At 45.2% G+C, this 17,695-nt stretch overlaps 1 protein-coding gene across 1 annotated transcript in view; it reads left to right on the forward strand.

Moving 5' to 3' along the window:
- Positions 1-9,466: 9,466 nt before the first annotated feature.
- LOC133139551 (MORN repeat-containing protein 1-like) overlaps positions 9,467-17,695 on the forward strand; it is a 34,990-nt gene continuing 26,761 nt past the window's right edge. The window contains exons 1-2 of the mRNA XM_061259122.1: positions 9,467-9,531; positions 12,059-12,138. Of these exons, the coding sequence (XP_061115106.1) occupies positions 9,472-9,531; positions 12,059-12,138 (140 nt within the window). The 5' untranslated portion in view covers positions 9,467-9,471. The remainder of the gene's footprint in view (positions 9,532-12,058; positions 12,139-17,695) is intronic.

The raw sequence follows: 17,695 nt of genomic DNA on the forward strand, positions 1-17,695 counted from the left end.
CAAATAATACGAAGAAAATCCAATTATGTTTTATTGATCATCAAAACTATCTGGGGGCTTCGGCCTTGGATTTACGAGGCGAGTCTGCAGACGTGATCCAGACCGAATAAATCAGGGTCGTTTCATCTGCTCCCCGGGGGCCGCTCCTCCACCTCCTCTCACTTCTCCTGTAGGTGTTCTGGCATCTTCTCTCAGATCCCATAATGCACGTGATAATGCGATTCCCTTGAAGTCGGGCAAACACTAGATATCAGCAACAGCAACGGGAGCGTTAGCGCCGGTGTCGGAGCCGCACCTGCGTTCCGCCCTCTCTCACCGTTTTCACGCCGCGTGCCGCCTGTGAACGGGGTTTCTGATGGAAGCCGTCGCACCGCGGGCATACGCACCGCGCGTGAAAGACGGCGTAACGGCCCTTCCTTAGCTGCCGGTCGACGGCGAGGCTTTCGCCCGTTGGTTTAACGCCCCCGCCAGCGCGTGGGGAGGTCTCGGCGCCTCCGGCTCCGGACGCCCTCGCGTCTGCGACGTGTCTGGCGGGAGGGGACGCGGCGGTTATTGAGACGCTCGCCGTCTTGCGCGGGCCGAAGACAGATTGTCGTTAACCGGGTTTAATGAGCCGTCTCTGCGATGTTATCACTCTCTGCGCCGATGCCTTTTCACCGCGTGCGCGGGTCCGCCCCAAATTACAATAAAAGGGGAAAATAGACAGGAACAGGAAGGAGAGAGGGTGAACCAGACAACCGGACAATATATTTATACGAGTAAAATATATATGGTTATATATACACTCCGCGAGTACTTTATTAGCTATTTATTTTTGACTTATTTTTTTCTGTAGCCTATCCACTTAGTAGTTTGACATGTTTTGTGTTCAGAGATGCTCTTCTGCATATCACTATTGTAATGTGTGGTTTTTTGCGTTACTGTCACCTTTCTGCTTTGACCAGTCTGGCCATCTCCTCTGACGTCTCTAATTAACAAGCCATTTCTGTCTACAGAACTGCTGCTCACTGGATGCTCTTTGCTTTTCGCATCATTCTCTGCAAACTCTAGAGACTGCTGAGCGTGAAAATCCCAGGAGATCAGCAGGTACTCTGAGATACTCAAATCACCCTGTCTGGCACCAACAATCATTGCAAGGTCAAAGTCACTTAGATCACATTTTTTCCCCATTCTAACATTTGGTCTGAAAAACATCTGAACCTCTTGACCACGTCTCCATGCTTTTTTGCATTCAATTGCAGAACGTAACTGGCTTTTTAACTGCGGCTCTTAGCCCTGAAAATGCACACATTCTCTTTCTGTCTCTCGTACTGTAGTCATTAACTCTTTTTTCAAAATTACTCACACTAATGCGGCAAATCACATCATTTTTCCCAGGCATTCTATTTCTATCATCCTGCACTATGCCAGTAAAACGATGAGTACGGTGAGGAATCGGTGAATACAGATGCCATCTTCATTTTACTTGGGCAGTGCTAAAAGGCCCTTAATTTCGCATGCACAATTCCGTTGTAAAATCTAAATATCAAATCCCAAAGCTCTTAACAGTGGTCCGGATAAACTGTATGAACGGGAGCTGGTGTGTTTCTTGTTGTTTTCCATTCTTAATCCCATGTTGCTAAGCGTGTGCATGTACTATACACACGGTACCGTATGTCGACATGTAGTATATTGCGTGTCGTATATCATTGTGTCTGCTGCTGGCTGTTACCTTTTCCGTCGTGTGAGAAATGCTCGAAGCTGTAATTTTTTTTAATTCACTTCCTTCCACTTAGACTTGTTAACAGGGCAGGGGATGTAATTACAGTCCAGTAATGCAGCATTGGCAGGCTGGGCGTATTACTGCGTACGCGCATCGTACGGCAAAGTGCACCTCACGCTCCCTCCGAACCGCCGTTAACGACGCAGACCGTGACGGGGAGGGAGGGGGACGGGGACGGAGGGACGGAGGGAGGGGTGCTGTCCTGCACTCGCGGTCTTTTATCGCGAAGGACGAAATTAAAGGCGATGTGGGGTGGGAGGGGGGGGCATTTAGTGCTAAAATTAATGGAGCGCGTTTCTGCCCCTGCTGAAAGGGGCCCGTTACCTCCTCCGCACCTCCCTCCCCTCCTCTCGCACCTCCCGCTGCCTGGAGTGCGGCTGGCCGAACCTCGTGGAGACCGCGGCTAATCTAACGCTAATGTGATTTAATACCGATGTGTCCTTGTGCCAAATGAGGTGGGAAGTGCAAGATTCCACCACGCTGCAGGATTTATTACCGCCTTTTCTTTCCGTTCCGGGGAGTAGAAAAGACACCTTCCCTTTCAGGAGAACTTTTTTTGACTGAACAGGTGGTATCTTCTTCCTTTCTTTAGTTTTATTCTTTTTCCTTTTCTTTTTTTTTTTTTTTTGGCCAGCCAATGCCAAACGATAAAATACTGCAGCAGTTTTGCACAGAATTTGAAATTCCTGTCATAGCTGCTTGTGCTAAAGACTTACAGGATATACTTGCGATTTCAGAGGATATAACGCCTAACAATCTTTTTATTTGCACATACGGTATAAGTTGTGGTTAGGTTGAGATTTGTAGTTACACTTGAAGTTTTACATTTTTAGTTTCGAAACATACTGAGTTGAGAGCACATGTTGTTTCAATTACTATAAAGAACAAATTAAATAGGGTATATTGATCTGTAACGCTATATAAAATGCACTCCTCTTTTATGTCGCTGGTCCGGAATATTTTTTTATTTAATATCTTCGTATTTCCACATATTATATGAGATTAGTTTGCACATTGGTGCTTGCGATTGTCTTACAATATCAGTGGTAAGTGTGAGTTACCTTGCCTTCGAGTTTGAGAATACTCAATGTACCTGAAGTGACATTGTTCTCTTCATTTGTTTGAATTACACAATATTATGCTGATGTGAAGGCACAGCTTTTCAAACGGATCCGTGTTAAGAAGAAAAAAACTGTGTAATTGGATGAGCCTCCCTGAAAGATGACTGACCTTGAGAGTTCCATCATCTTACAGAGTTCAGCTTTCATTCTTACGCTCTTTGTACATAGAGAGCGAAATTAAAGTGTTTTTTCCACCCATATTCACAGAACACAGCCCCAAGATCTATACTTGGATGGCTGTTCCTTTTTTACACTGACAGATATTGGATTCTGTGAAGACAAATAGTGATCTCCAGCATGTAAGATTAAGCTGTCATTTCTGTATTTCTTTCCAAAAGGTTTCAGAAAATGCAGTTGTCCTTGGAATTGGAATAATGGAATCCTTGGTTCATATTGTCGAAGTAACGTTAATGTATACATGTTGTTGAATGCAATTCTAAGATCAGATTGTAATGTAATGTAGTTGTAATGTAGTTGGTGGCTGTCTAAATCTTCTGCCTAAAATATTGCACTTGAGCAATTGAGGTGAAATTATTTTGACCTGTAGCAAGCCACAATGTGTTGCAATAATGAAACGGTGCTCAGTGCTCACACCCTAATTCCATATGTGATGGTGCGCCTACCAATTCCGCCTGACTGAATTAGCAGCAGGGCTCTTATAACTGCAACAATCTCCGGTGTGACACGGTGCCTTTGCAGTGGTGTATTAAGCTTGAAGGTTTCTAACCGCTTTCATGTGCTGCTTCTCTGCAGTATACGTCCCTGTCCCTCTGAGTCTGTTCTGTGGCAATCAGTATTAAGTGACACGAACACTTCTGATTCCAATGTTTTAGGGCGCTTCAGTGTCCAGGAGAGCAGCTCTGAGCAGCGACGTCCGCATTGTCTCGCTCCCGAGAAGAAGCGTCTTTTCACACTTCAGCCTCCGTTCCCCTCGGCTGGATGGGCTCCGTCAGAGATCAAAGACCGTCTGGGGTGACAGCGGAGATCATCGAGAGGAATTAGCGAAACTTCCCAAACCACGAGGCGGCCATTTTGTATGTGAGGCGGGTCTCCCCCCCCCCCCCCCCCCCGGTGCACAGAGAAACACAGCGCCGCGCGCACAACCCAATTAGCCCTGGTGAAATGAAAGATGCGCAGAATCATTGGAATTCGGTCCGTGCGTCGGGCGCGTTTGTTGGGATTCTGACAGGTCGTTTATGTCTATTAGAGTGTGAGGGGCTGTCGGCCGGGGCAGGGCGCTCTGCGGATGGGCTGTGCGGAGAGCGCTTCCAGGCAAGCCGCGGAGGTGATGGCTGAAATGACAATTTGGGCTTCATCTCCGGCTCTTGCACCTTGCTTTCTAATCTGGCTGCCATTCTCCGAAGCATAAAAGCCAGGTGTGAGTGTTCGGGACTGACAAATGGCACATCATCTTCTGCGGGTTTTTTAAGATTCCCATCACGCTTACAGCCGAGTAATGCGCTTCTCTATTCCCTGGGTTAAGAAGTAGCTGTGACTATATCCATTTTATTTTCTGATTATCAGAAGTAATTTCAGTTATTTCTTGAAAATTCTGACTTTCTCTATCCACTTAGAGGTTTGACGTGTTGTTTGTTCAGAGATGCTCTTCTGAATACCCCTGTTGTAATGTGTGGTTATTTGCGTTACTGACACCTTCCAGTCAGCTTCGACCAGTCAAGCCCTTCTCCTCTGACCTCTCTCATTAACAACACATTTTTGCCCACAGAACTGCTGCTCATTGTTTGTTTTTTGCACCATTAGATACATATATGTATATATATCTATATATATTTTGTATTTTTTCTCTTGGTTGTCACAATTATATCTCCTTTGAGAACCCTGGGACATTGTGCGGTGTATGGTGTAAAATGTCAGGTAGAGGCCTTTCAGTTGTGTAAATGAGGAGAGGGCCGTAGGGATGTATTTCCCTCGTTGTATTTCTGCCTCGTTCTTCCCATTGTGCCATGTATTTACACAACGACCCCGCGGTCCCTCAGTAAATGGTAAATGGTTGGCATTTATATAGCGCCTTTATCCAGTGCTGTACAATTGATGCTTCTCATTCACCCATTCACACACCAACGGCGATTGGCTGCCATGCAAGGCGCCGACCAGCTCGTCAGGAGCATTTGGGGTTTAGGTGTCTCGCTCAGGGACACTTCGATACACAGCCCGGGCGGGGGATCGAACCGGCAACCCTCCGACTGCCAGACGACTGCTCTTACTGCCTGAGCCATGTCGCCCCACTGTTTACTCTGTCAGGCTGGAACAGGGCCGTGCAAAAGTAGAACACGCAGAGGTCAGAGAACACGCAGAGGTTTTGGTTCACCGCTCCGTCCCCTGTCCGTGGTCTCTGAGGTCTTTGGAGAGGAGCGTGAATGTAAGGGTTCTGCACGGCTGCCCGTTATATTACTCCGTTTCCACGATCGTTTATTTCTGTTAGCGCACGCGAGAGAGAGGAGCTTTTTTTTTTTTCTGTTCAAATGATTGCGTATGGAAAATGCCTGCCTTGGGTTGTTTGTGTTTAAGTGAAATACATTGTCCATGTGAGCATAATGACATGAATAACTGTGATACGCCTCCCGGTTCTACTACGCAACGACACCATTCTGCTGGAAATGCGGTGAATTATATGCCTGGCTGTTGCTTAACCCTCCCATTATGTTAAGATTTTATGACCGGTTTTACATTTGGGGTGAAATTCAGCCCAACCGTGGAAATATACACAAAAATATTGTTATAGAAAAATTTGTGTGTCACCTTCTTATTAATCCCAAATTACTAGCCTTTTCTCAATAAATATGAAAAATCTGTGAGAAACATCTCATTTTAGGGCCTAAGGAACAGTAAGTGAATGTTTGGCACCTGTATGGCAGCAGAATCACTCACAACAAAATCTGAGAAGAAAATAAAAATGGGTGTCTATTTTCTCACCTTTCATACCGTTACAGTCAAAATAACACTGCACAACAAATTTTGGTGGTACAGGACTTTGCATAGCATTATGTTTATTGCATTTTAACTATTTAATTTGAAGATTAGAAAAGTCATACAGTATTAATATAAACCATCTTATCAATGTCAAACACTGAATGGGGTCAAATTGACCTCAAACATAATAATAGGAGGGTACAAAAATAAATAAATAATAATAATAATAGGCCTTCTGTAAGTTCATTTATATATTAATCAAATCTTTCCTTTGTGGGTCTTGAATTCACTTCAGAAAAGGTGACAGTGCCCCCATCCCCCAAAAACACACGCCCTACCATCCCCATCCCCCCACCCCACTCCCTCTGGTCCCGTATTCAGTCCAGCGGTTTGTGAGGGACGCTGTCCCCCCCCGCTGTGGCTGGGGACACAGGTTCCAGGGGGCGTATGGAAAATCATAACTAAATCATAACTGAAAAAGCAAAAATACTCGAGAGTCCACTCAAGAGGCGGTTTCTGCATCTCTGGCTTTGCCAAGTGATTTGAGAGAAGCTCGAGGGAGGTCTGAACTGAAGGATTTGAGACTTTCAAACGCAGTAGCATTGCTCCTGAGCCTGCTAAAAAGAAAACGGACGCTATTCAATTCACTTGAGGTCTATGTGATTCGTGTTTCAGCTTCATAACGTGACGAGAACGCGTGACGAGCATTTCCAACTGGTAGCCGCCCACTTGTGGCTCCTTCTTTTACCACACCAATGCGGCACTACTGGACAGATCAACCCCACAACCAGCTCAAACCCATGGACACCTCAAACCCACGACCAGCTCAAACCCACGACCAGCTCAAACCCACGACCAGCTCAAACCCATGGACACCTCAAACCCACGACCAGCTCAAACCCATGGACACCTCAAACCCATGACCAGCTCAAACCCATGACCAGCTCAAACCCATGGACACCTCTAACCCATGTACACCTCAAACCCATGTACAACTCTAACCCATAGCAGCTAAAACCCATGTACACCTCAAACCCATGGACACCTCTAACCCATGTACACCTCAAACCCATATACACCTCTAACCCATGTACACCTCAAACTCATGGACACCTCTAACCCATGTACACCTCAAACTCATGGACACCTCTAACCCATGGACAGCTGTTAGGAACTCTGTAGTGTGGTTTTGCTGAGAAGGCACATGAACTCAATGCTCGTGTGATCTTTGTGCGCTGATGATGAATATTGTTGTCTCCACCATAGCATCGGTGACCGCTAGCTACGGGGATCTCGTGTTTAGAGTTATGTAACAGTGGCCTGCTCGGCTAAGAACGTCTCCAGTACTGTCTGGTGGATGCTGGCAGGGGGAGGTACTGTAATGTTTCCCCCTCGCCTTGTTTATGTGACATGCATATTTGACATTGAGTGAGGGCATATGATCTGAAGATGAACAGCACATTAATTAAATATCAGGTTAATAAATAAATACTCAACTAAATAAACGCAATAATAAACACAATAAATAAGACTGCTAATTAAGATAATGGTAGAAAACGTGATTAATTCCTGGATATTTTCCATTTACCCAACACACGGTAGAGACTGGTCAAGGAAATGTGCCTCCTTAGGCAGTTAATAGTTGACTTGTTTGTACTCAATATCATATCTTTAAAAAATGAAGCAATGCCGTCACATCTTGTATCCTTTAAATTAAGGTGATTGGTATTATCTCGTCCCTCCCTTTTGAAGATTTAACCAAATCAATTTAATTTAATGAAAATATTACAGCTTATAGATCAGCCCGTAAAAATGGCTATAACGGTTTATACCCCATTATTAGGACTCCCATCTGCGCGTTTTATGGGAACGTGTAATGCCTTCAGTCCCTCGCCCTCCTTCCACACACACACGCATGCACAGCGTTGTGCGTTATGTTTATTTCATTTCCACCGTATTATCCCGCTATCGTCCTCAGGTGATTAGCGGGGTTATAATTGAGTCAGCTGTAAATGAAAAAAAAAAAAAAAAAAAAAGATAATTAACTGACTTTTTCTGTTGTGTCGGGAGGTCAGATTACCTTGACTCTCTGCGGCAGTTTTGGGGTGGTGGGGGAGGAGTGGAGGGAGTGTGAGGGGGGGGGCGGGTTAATGGCTTGCCTGCTGCTTGGTCCCAGAAGGATGGGCCTAACCTTTATCCAGCAGTTTGTGTTATAATTGTCCTAATTAAAAAACACACACGGGGGGTGGAAAGGGAAGAGGCTTCCGCCTCCGTCAGCCTCGGCCTAACGATCTGCCTCTCTCTGAAGTAACCGGGGGCTTCTGGCATGGCCGCCCCTCCAGCTGTACAGGAAATTATAGGCTGGTGACGGGGAAAGACACGGGCTCAGCACATTAATCCCGCTAAACTCTGGCGGTTTTTTCCCAAGGCAAGTCGTCGCGAGCGATTTCGGTTAACGTCGGAACGCCGAGGAGCCTGCGCCTTTCCAAAAACAACCTGGCTCTGAATTTCATGGGTTTTTAAATGTGATTATCGTCGCTGTTTATTTCGATTTTTCTAAAAAAGCGATCCATTCCGAGGTGTGTTTTTAAGGCCGGCCCGGTTTTCTGTATATCCTGTAAGCTAAGGTCTACTTCTTTTCTTGAATAATTTCTCCAAATCAATTAGCATGCAATGTTCATTATGTACAGTAAGTTAATTAAATTACTGTTGCTTGACATACAACATACAAGCAATATTTGCGTTTGTCTATCTTTACATTTTCTGTTAGAAGTCAGTTGTGTGAATGCATTGCGTGAATCATGCCGCTGATAGTTTCATGTGATTACATGAACGTATCCGCGTCTGACAGCTGTACGGTTAATTGATCCTCAGAGTGGCTCCATTCTGGCTCTGTTCAGCGCACTTCAGTCCGTGCAGCTTCCTTGCGGGGTGCATTAAGTAAATGAGGTACACTGCGAGAGAATGCACTCGCATAAAAGGTACTCAGCCACTTTGCACTTCCTTGAGTGATGCCATACACAGAGAATCTATGCTCAGGGGTTTCCAAGGCGACACAAAAAATAAAACTTTGGTGACGCAAAACCACGCCTGGGCAGCCTCAAATTGCACCGAACATGAGAGGAAAGAACTGTGAGAGAGATTGTTTCTCCCGTAGACGCAGATTGGAGATATAAATGCAGTTTGTTGTGCAGGAAACCCTTGATTTTAATGGTAATTGTAACAGATTGGGCCAGACTAGTCTGTAATGTTTATGTAAACAGACCTTCCCCTGCTCTTGCGCTGGGTTAGTGTGTTATGTCTCAGCAAGAAAACAACACTGATTTGCCTGAGCTTTAGATGAGACCTTTAGCACTCTTCCTTGATCCTGGTGACATTAATTTATGTGTACATATGCACATAGTATATACTGTATAGGTACACTGGAAGGCATTTTAATACATACAATACACATTGTAACATGAAATTCAATTCAGTTTAAGTTTTAAGTTTGTACTTTTTTTTAAGTCAAAGATGGAAAAAACCTATTGTTTACACTGAAAAACTACAATGACCTTATTTGTTGTTTCACAAACAGGAAACTTGTCTCTGCAGGAGGAAGTGTGTCATTCAGCCAATCAAAGAGTCGAAGCGGGCCAAGCAAGATTCCAGAACCTGATGTTGGCCCCGCCCCCTCCTGACTACAAGCCGTACTTGGTGATGGACGAACTGGAGAAGGTGCTGGTCTTAACACTTACCTTTCCTCAAGCCTTGTTTGCATGTTGTTTTCTGCATGGCCAATTGGGCCAATTAGAAGAAAGTTCCGGGTTTGACTGCGCCAAATGTCCCCGCTGTTTTAGCCAGACTGCATTCTACGTGAGACTGCATTCTCTTTCTCATGTGAGGCAATCTAAATATTTCACATTTCTGTAGATGTCCCTCAACCAGAGTTTGCTCGTGGAGTGGATCAAACAAAGGACTGATGTGTTTTTCCTGGAATGCATTCGTCCTTTATGATGGCTTCAAACTTGCACCTTTTCCTTCACGATCACAATGTGGCCAGTTGGAGCAGCTTTTCTCTGCATGGTATATGCTTGCTGGGGTAGCAAGTAGCTGCATGTCGGTCGCTAGCCTGTTCTTGGATGCAAGCATTCTCACACAGACGATGGCTAAACGTTCAGGTGTATAATGAAAGTTGGCAACAGAGGGAGTGGGTGGGTGAGAGTCTGCATATGGTGCCATGACCGGACGGTAATGGTAAATGCGTAGTAAATAGACTGCATTTATATGGCGCTTTCATCCGACGTGCTTTACAACTGATGCGTCTCATTCACACATTCAATTCAATTCAATTCAATTCAATTCAATTCAATTCAATTCAATTCAATTCAATTCAATTCAATTCAATTCAATTCAATTCAATTCAATTCAATTCAATTCAATTCAATTCAATTCAATTCAATTCAATTCAATTCAATTCGTATAGCGCTTTTTACAATACGAGATTGTCACAAATCAGCTTTACAAAGAGCCCAGGCCTGAGCCCCCCTCAGAGCAAGCCTAGGGCTACAGTGGCAGGAAGAGCTCAGAGGGGGAGCCCATCTGCTTCTGGCCAGCACTGGGCAAACAGTAGTGTTATATGTAATATAGAAATTAATTACATTAAATTCATAAATTAAAACAGTCATTATACAAATAATAATTATACAAATAGTAGCAGATTAGCGCTCTTACCTCCTGAGCCACCCATTCACATACACATTCACACACTCACACACACACATACACACTCACACATACATTCTCACACTCACACACACATACACACTCACACATCCACTCCCACGCACATTCACACATTTACACGCACAGATACTCACACATACACATTCACACATGCACTCACACACGCACTCATACACTCACAAACACACACACACACTCACACACGCACATACACACACACACACACACACACACACATACACACTCACACACTCACTCATTCACACATTTACACGCACAGACACTCACACATACACACTCACACACACACATACACACACGCACTCATACACTCACAAACACACACACACACTCACACACGCACATACACACACACACACACACACACACACACATACACACTCACACACACACATACACACACACACATTCACACACACAAACACTCGCACACCAACCGCGACAGGCTGCCATACTAAGCACCAACCAGCTCATCAACCTCTCCAACTTCTGAGCAAATGTTGCCCCATTAATCTAAATGTTTCTGGTGGCTTATATATTTTAACCAGGGAGCAGGTCTGAGTGAGTCTTTGTACAGTATGTGAGTGGGACTCCTGTTGGAGTGGAGTGCACAGGTGATACAGAACATGGAGAGGAGTGATTGATGAGTTACTGTACATTTGTGCCCACTCAACTCCACTTCAATGCCCAGCTTTCAACACAAGTCTGTGTGTCGTGAGTTACTCTTTCACGGATGGATTTTCCTGGGTCTCATCGTGGCTACACCGGGGCTTAAGCCGCCAACCTTCCAGGTCCCAGTCAACTACCATAGCCACTAGGCCACAGGCTGTCCCAGCCTCAGCACGTACCGTACGTTACCTCACAGTAACTGGGCAGACGCTCTTATCCTGAGCGACGTACCGCAGTGTAGAACACCGGTGCTACTCTCCCAGCACTGCAAAATCACCAAGACGACAGACAGGGCCCGTTTTTAATCAGCAATGGTAATGTTATCCTAATTAAAAACAATCTGTATTGTAAAAAAAAAGAAGGTACCACGAGACAGATCACCTATCTTTACAGCTATGCCTATAACATTATACAAGTACATTAAGCAGAGACTTGGATTAGGCCTCATTAAAAATGATCAGTGTTGCATAGTTTACTGTTAGAATGTAAGTGATGACTTCTGGATTATGCAGTGGAAGATGAAACGTGTAGAAGACAGAGGCTGGTCGTGACTCATCTTGTTGCATTTGATCAATAAATATTAGCCATTTCATACCTTTGTGTTTGATGTGCTGTGTGTGTTTGATTTTTTTGTGCGTGCGTCTGACAAGTGAATGCAAATGCATTTTTGTCTCGTCCAGTCCTGGGACCTCGACCTGTCTGCATGATGGTGTGCACCACTCAGAACATACGTCGCAATTTATGTCACTTATCTGCCTGGACATGAATCTACTTTCTGTTCTTTCTATTTCTTCAATAAAGGTGTGTTTTTTTTATATCCATCTTTCAGCAAAAAGCTGCCAAGAAGCCAGTTGGCAAGGGTCCTGCGGAGAAGCTCCCATTGTCCCAGGAGAGGAGCGCCGACAGCAGGTAAGGACCTGGCCTTTTGTGTTCAGATGAAGGCAGTCATTTTACGGACATTGGGTCTAGTAATGAATAAAAAGTGCCTTTTCTTCGAGTGTAATGTAGGCCACTGTTAAAACATGGTTGCTATGCAGTATACCTCAGCATGGCATGCTGCCTAAAAGGCTGGGCTTTCCAAGCTTTCAATGGCTTTATGCAAGACCTTCAGAGTGTGACTCACCATCACTGTGAGTACTTCATTCTTCCTAAAGGTTTTAAATGCTCCATGGGGTAATGGTAATCGCTCAGATATTTAGTATAGGTCTGCTTCTCTACAGTGAAAATAATACAAATAGTTTGTTATTTAGTTGACACCTTTCTCCCAAGCAACTTACAGTTGATTCCACTAAGCAGGGGAAAATCCCCCGCCTAGAGCAATGTGGGGTTTACGGCCTTGCGCAGATCTTATTGTGGCTACACCAGGCTTGAACCACAAACCTTCTGGGTCCCAGTCATGCACCTTAGCCACTAGGCTATAGGATGCCCCCCACTGCTACTCTAAACCCAGAGTGGGGGGGGGGGGTTGTTACAAAATTAACATCACCTATTCTGGTGTATGAAAGAAAACTAAAGCCAGAGTGCTTTTTTCTGTTTTTATATTTGTAAATGTCAACAACGAGAGTCAGCCCTTGCTCCTAACAAAACAACACTTAATTGTTTGTGCTCCTGACAACACACGCCACTCACAGAAGGTGTAGTGGCAGGGGGCAGATCTACCTGGAGAATTCAGCGGATAATTAGGCAGGAGCACTTCCTGTTTGCATCCTGAACGGGTTCTTCTTCTGTGCTCCACGCTGTTCTCTATTGGCCTGTCGAAGTTGTCATAAATTCTCGGGGAATAACGAGTCACACTGGTATCCAGGGGGATGTGTGAATATGGCTTGTGTTGTTTTCTTACCCTTTTTAATTTTGACACTATTTACATATTATTCTACACGGCTTGCAAGTGCTGTCATGCTGTGAAGGATCTTAGGGAAGCATTTTAAAAGATTGAGGGGGAAAAAAACCTCAAATCTCTATAGGTATTACGGAAATCTTATTTACATTTTTTTTGTGCATTGCCCAATCATTTATTTTCCTGTGCTCTAAAATGCAAATAGTCAAAGCCTTCCTGTCTTTGGGACCACGGCATCCTGTTTTGAGTCAGTTTTACGGAGATCTAAACATACTAGCGCTCAATGTAAATATGAAATGCACTTGAATGAAGATCTTTTAATGGCTTCAAGGATATTCACGGTGACAACCATACAACCACGCAGACAAACTGAACTAGATTTTATTTCTTTTTTTCTGTAGATGAATCACAGATTTAGGCTGGGATGTACATGACAGCGGGGTTAACTCTCGGGGTGCTGGAGTAGTTTAGTCTATAGGGCTCCATCAATAACTGTATGCACCTCTGTTGAATTCCCTTCCTTAACAACTGTCCCTGAAACCGCATTCCTGACACAGAGGGAAGCCGTCAGCCAGGTGTGCGTTGGATGTGTGGAGATTACCGTGGTAACGCAGAGTCCCATCTTGACAGAATCTGTATCGATGCAGATTACATGACCTCTGCCTCGGTCTCCATTGAGCTGTTGTTTACCCTGCAATCGTACAGTCAGCCGTGGCTCCGAGCGGTAGATATTCTTAGATCTTTTATTTACATTGTTGTTCTTCGCCGGAGAAGGGCTTTTTTTCCCCCCTGTGGCTTTGCTCAAACGCATTGTGTGCACAGCTGAAGAAGACGGGGACTGGACCAGAAGCACGCTGGATTTGCTTGGCATTGTTGCCGGCTGTAAGGGACGGTGATTTTTTATTGCCAGCCTTCAGCGATGAAGACGGTGCGATGTCAAGAGAGACGGAAGCACGGACGGCTCTATTTTTTAAGCACCATTTTCATTAGCGCCGTTTCAAAAAAGCATATGTTCGGTGCAAAAAAAAAAAGACCGGCTAATCAATCACCTGAACATTGCCAATCCGCTTTATTGTATTCAGAATTGTCCCCACGATACTCCTGCAGCGTTGATGCTGTGTGAGAAATGAATGTTTGACCGAGTTTAACGTTAGCGAGCGTAGTCTGCCTGCTGTCACTGGCTGAGTGTAATGTTAGCTTGTGAAGGTGGGCAGTGTAGGCATGGGTGAGAGGCACAGCGGTGGGTGTTTTGCATGTATTGAATGAGACCAGCTGCAAAGACTTGGGAGATGGGGTCAGTTACATTTTCAAAATGAATTGTGAATTTGAAAATCCTCACAGAAACACTATAGGTATTCTTCTTACCGATGAATTTCATTTAAATTCATTTCATAAATTTAAAATGCAGTTGACCCCTTCCCTGACTGAGACAGATGGTGGATTTGTGCTGAATGTTTGCCTGAAAACCAGCCTGTAGAAAATGGCGAGCGCAGAGTCTACAGTGAACAGGATGCACACGCGGTCAAACGCCGCACACACGGTCAAACGCCGCACACACGGTCAAACACCGCACACACAGCACATTAACCTGAATTACGCACCGCTTGTGTGTTAATGCCTCGCTCTGTCGAAGGATTGCATTCTGACCTGACCTGCAAAGCATGGCTTTCATTTTCTGAGCAGCAGGAGATACTGAATGTGCCAACGGCAGGAACGGCAATCCCATTCTGAAAAGAGTTCATACACACACACACGCACACTCATACACACACACATATACACACGCATACACAGACAATTGCACACATGCGCACACACACGCTCCCACATGCACATGCACACAGACTCCCACAAACGCATCACACACTCACACACACACACATACCCACATACACACACACACACACACTCATACACACACACACACACACACACTGTCCCACACACAGCCACACAGCACAGCCGCAGTGGCCAGCCTGTGTTCGGTGTGCCTGTGCTCAGTCCAGGCAGGGGGCGGGAGCCCACGCAGGAGCACTCAGCAGCACAGGAGTGCCTGTCATTACCAGGATTTACACAGCCTGTCTGCGCCATTTCTCCCCGAAGGTCTGACACTAATTCATTCTCCTCTGGCCTCCTGTGCGTCTGTAGCCCCTCCTTCCTAACATGCCCGCACCTGTGCTACTGTAAGCCTGCTGCGTGCGTCTGCCTGTAACCGCCCATCCGTACCCCGTACATCTGCACAGAACGGCTTCGTCTAGCCTGGGAGCCCAATACAAGAAGTCATTTTGGATTCATATGGCCCCTGGTTGAATTCCTCCTCATCATTTATTTAGTCACATAGACTCAGTTAATCATTTACATGTAGCGGTGCTTAAATACCAGGTATGCATTCCTGCTCGCCTCGGAGCGGAATACGGATGCCTGACCTTGGGCTCGTAGCTTTGATCTTTTATGTGCCTCCATCTGGCATCTGTGAAAACTGTCGAAATGAGCTCAAAGACTCGTTAGGAGAGACTGTGTGCAGTACTGCACATTACCTGGTGGGCTTTAGGTAAACAAAATGTTCCAAAGCAACACCTCTCTGCTTTGAGTCTGGGCACTTCTGGGTTTTTGTGGGGAGAAGTTCCTGCACTAGAAACTGCTGTTGGGATGTGACAGAAAGCTAAGGCAAGCAGAAAGACTACTCTTTTATTTCTCCCATACTGGGCTGACAGTGGTAGTCAGGCAGTTGGATGTGTGAAAGAGAGAGACACATGCAGCATCATTATTTGTTTTTCCGCTGTTGTATTTTACATCGTCACGCATCTTTTCATGTGCGCCGATGTGTATTTGAATGTACATTTGAAATCGTGTATCTCCAGGCAATACAAAATATGCGGTATGCTTCAATGATAATTTAGGATACTTTATATACCTTGATATACCCGAGACCACGCGATCTGTGTAACCATGGCTACTCTTAATTCTTTTTCCATTTAAAAGATATTTAAGATGAAGTGAAATAAAATTAAATATTATTTCCATTTCACCACGTTCCGTCTCTCCCCGCGTCCCCGGTCCGAAGACAGGCGCTTGGGAGGCTGATGTCAGTCGGTCCGCGCCTCCGCGCACGTCAGATGTGACAAAGCCCACTCACCTCGAAAATCTGCAGAGGAGCTGAAAGGAGCTTTTCTCTTTTTGGCATTTTTTCTTTTTTTTTTGACAATGGCAAGCAAAAAGTGGGAAAAGAAGCGGGGCTGAAGAGATTGGGCCGGCTGAAGAGTCCATTGTGCAGACCGCCTGTGCGTTTCTGTCAACGACCACCCACTGTATTAACGCCGCAATTACGGGCCGAAAGAACAATGCATTAATCAGCCAGAGGGAATCATTTCATCTTTTCCCTCTGTACTTTTTGGCCGGCCTGTTGAAATTTGGACCAGAGACTGTTCAGGTGTACGTTGGGTCCTACCGTTAACAAATCTTTGTTAAAATACTGTTCTTAATACAAATCATTTTATGGATATGTTTTAAATATTGTACAGTAGTTTCTTGAACTTAACTTTCGCTGGAAAAGTTTTCATGAAGTACAGTGAATAACTTCCTGAAAACTGTCAAATTGATCAAAGCGCAGCTTGTCCCGTGGGATTATAGGCGATAAACGGGTCACATCCGTGGTGCACTTCATATCAACATCATTGTTCACCTTAAGTCTTTAAATTAACGTGTTACTCAACGCTTTAAACTCTTCTGATCCGTCAAAAGGCCAGAGATGAATGGAGCCACACCTCAGACGCCCGGTACCGCTGCCTGTTTGTCTTTATAGCGCTCTACAAACGTGGAGCCTTTTCACAAGGCGAGGACAATACAAACGCAACAGCACGGATTCCGCAGTGCAGGACTGAACGTCTCTGGCAGTTTTAACAGGTTTAAACCGGTACGACTGCACGGGGCATCTCCTCTTTCACTCAGGACCTCCGGAACATTTTAACCGAATGGGAGCCGGATCGTCTTCGTCCGTCTTACCAGGGAGAAGAAGAAGAAGAAGAAGAAAAAAAGAAAAGAAAAAAGCGATGTTATTTCAGCTTTTCCTGTCCTCTCTTTGCTTCAGAACGAAAAAATAAATAAGTGAGCTGAAACCCAATCCAGCGGCCGTTTCTGTGTTTTAACAGAAATTCTGAGGGGCTTTGATGTGGTGATGTCTGAAAAAAATCCTTTAATTGCTAAGGGCAACAATAGAAGCCTTGTTTCTGTGTGTTCTGCAGAAGTGAGCTCCATCGCGTGCTGCATGAGGCTATCTCTCCCGATGATGACACTTTTCCTCTCATCACCGCCCGCGGAATCGTCAACTCTCACGTTCAGCCGTGTTCCCGAGTCGACCGAGCTCTGTGAATGCAGATGTATGCTGTTTATTTACCTACAGCGCTGTCAGATCCAGCACAGATTGCGTGACGCACGGCTTTGCATATTTATCCGTACGTACGGCTGGATGTGACGTGAGTTTGGTTCTGGTTGTTCGCCCTGCTCGAGGTGTTTAACAGCAGCAGCCCACGCGAGATCGGGTCCTACAACATGGCGTAACTCGCCGTTGCAGTTGGTGTGCGGCGGTGTACTCTGCCAGCAGAGTAAATGTAGACTGTGACCATACCAGCT

Source organism: Conger conger, chromosome 10 (assembly GCF_963514075.1).
Source record: "Conger conger chromosome 10, fConCon1.1, whole genome shotgun sequence".
In the NCBI taxonomy this organism is placed as follows: domain Eukaryota; kingdom Metazoa; phylum Chordata; class Actinopteri; order Anguilliformes; family Congridae; genus Conger; species Conger conger.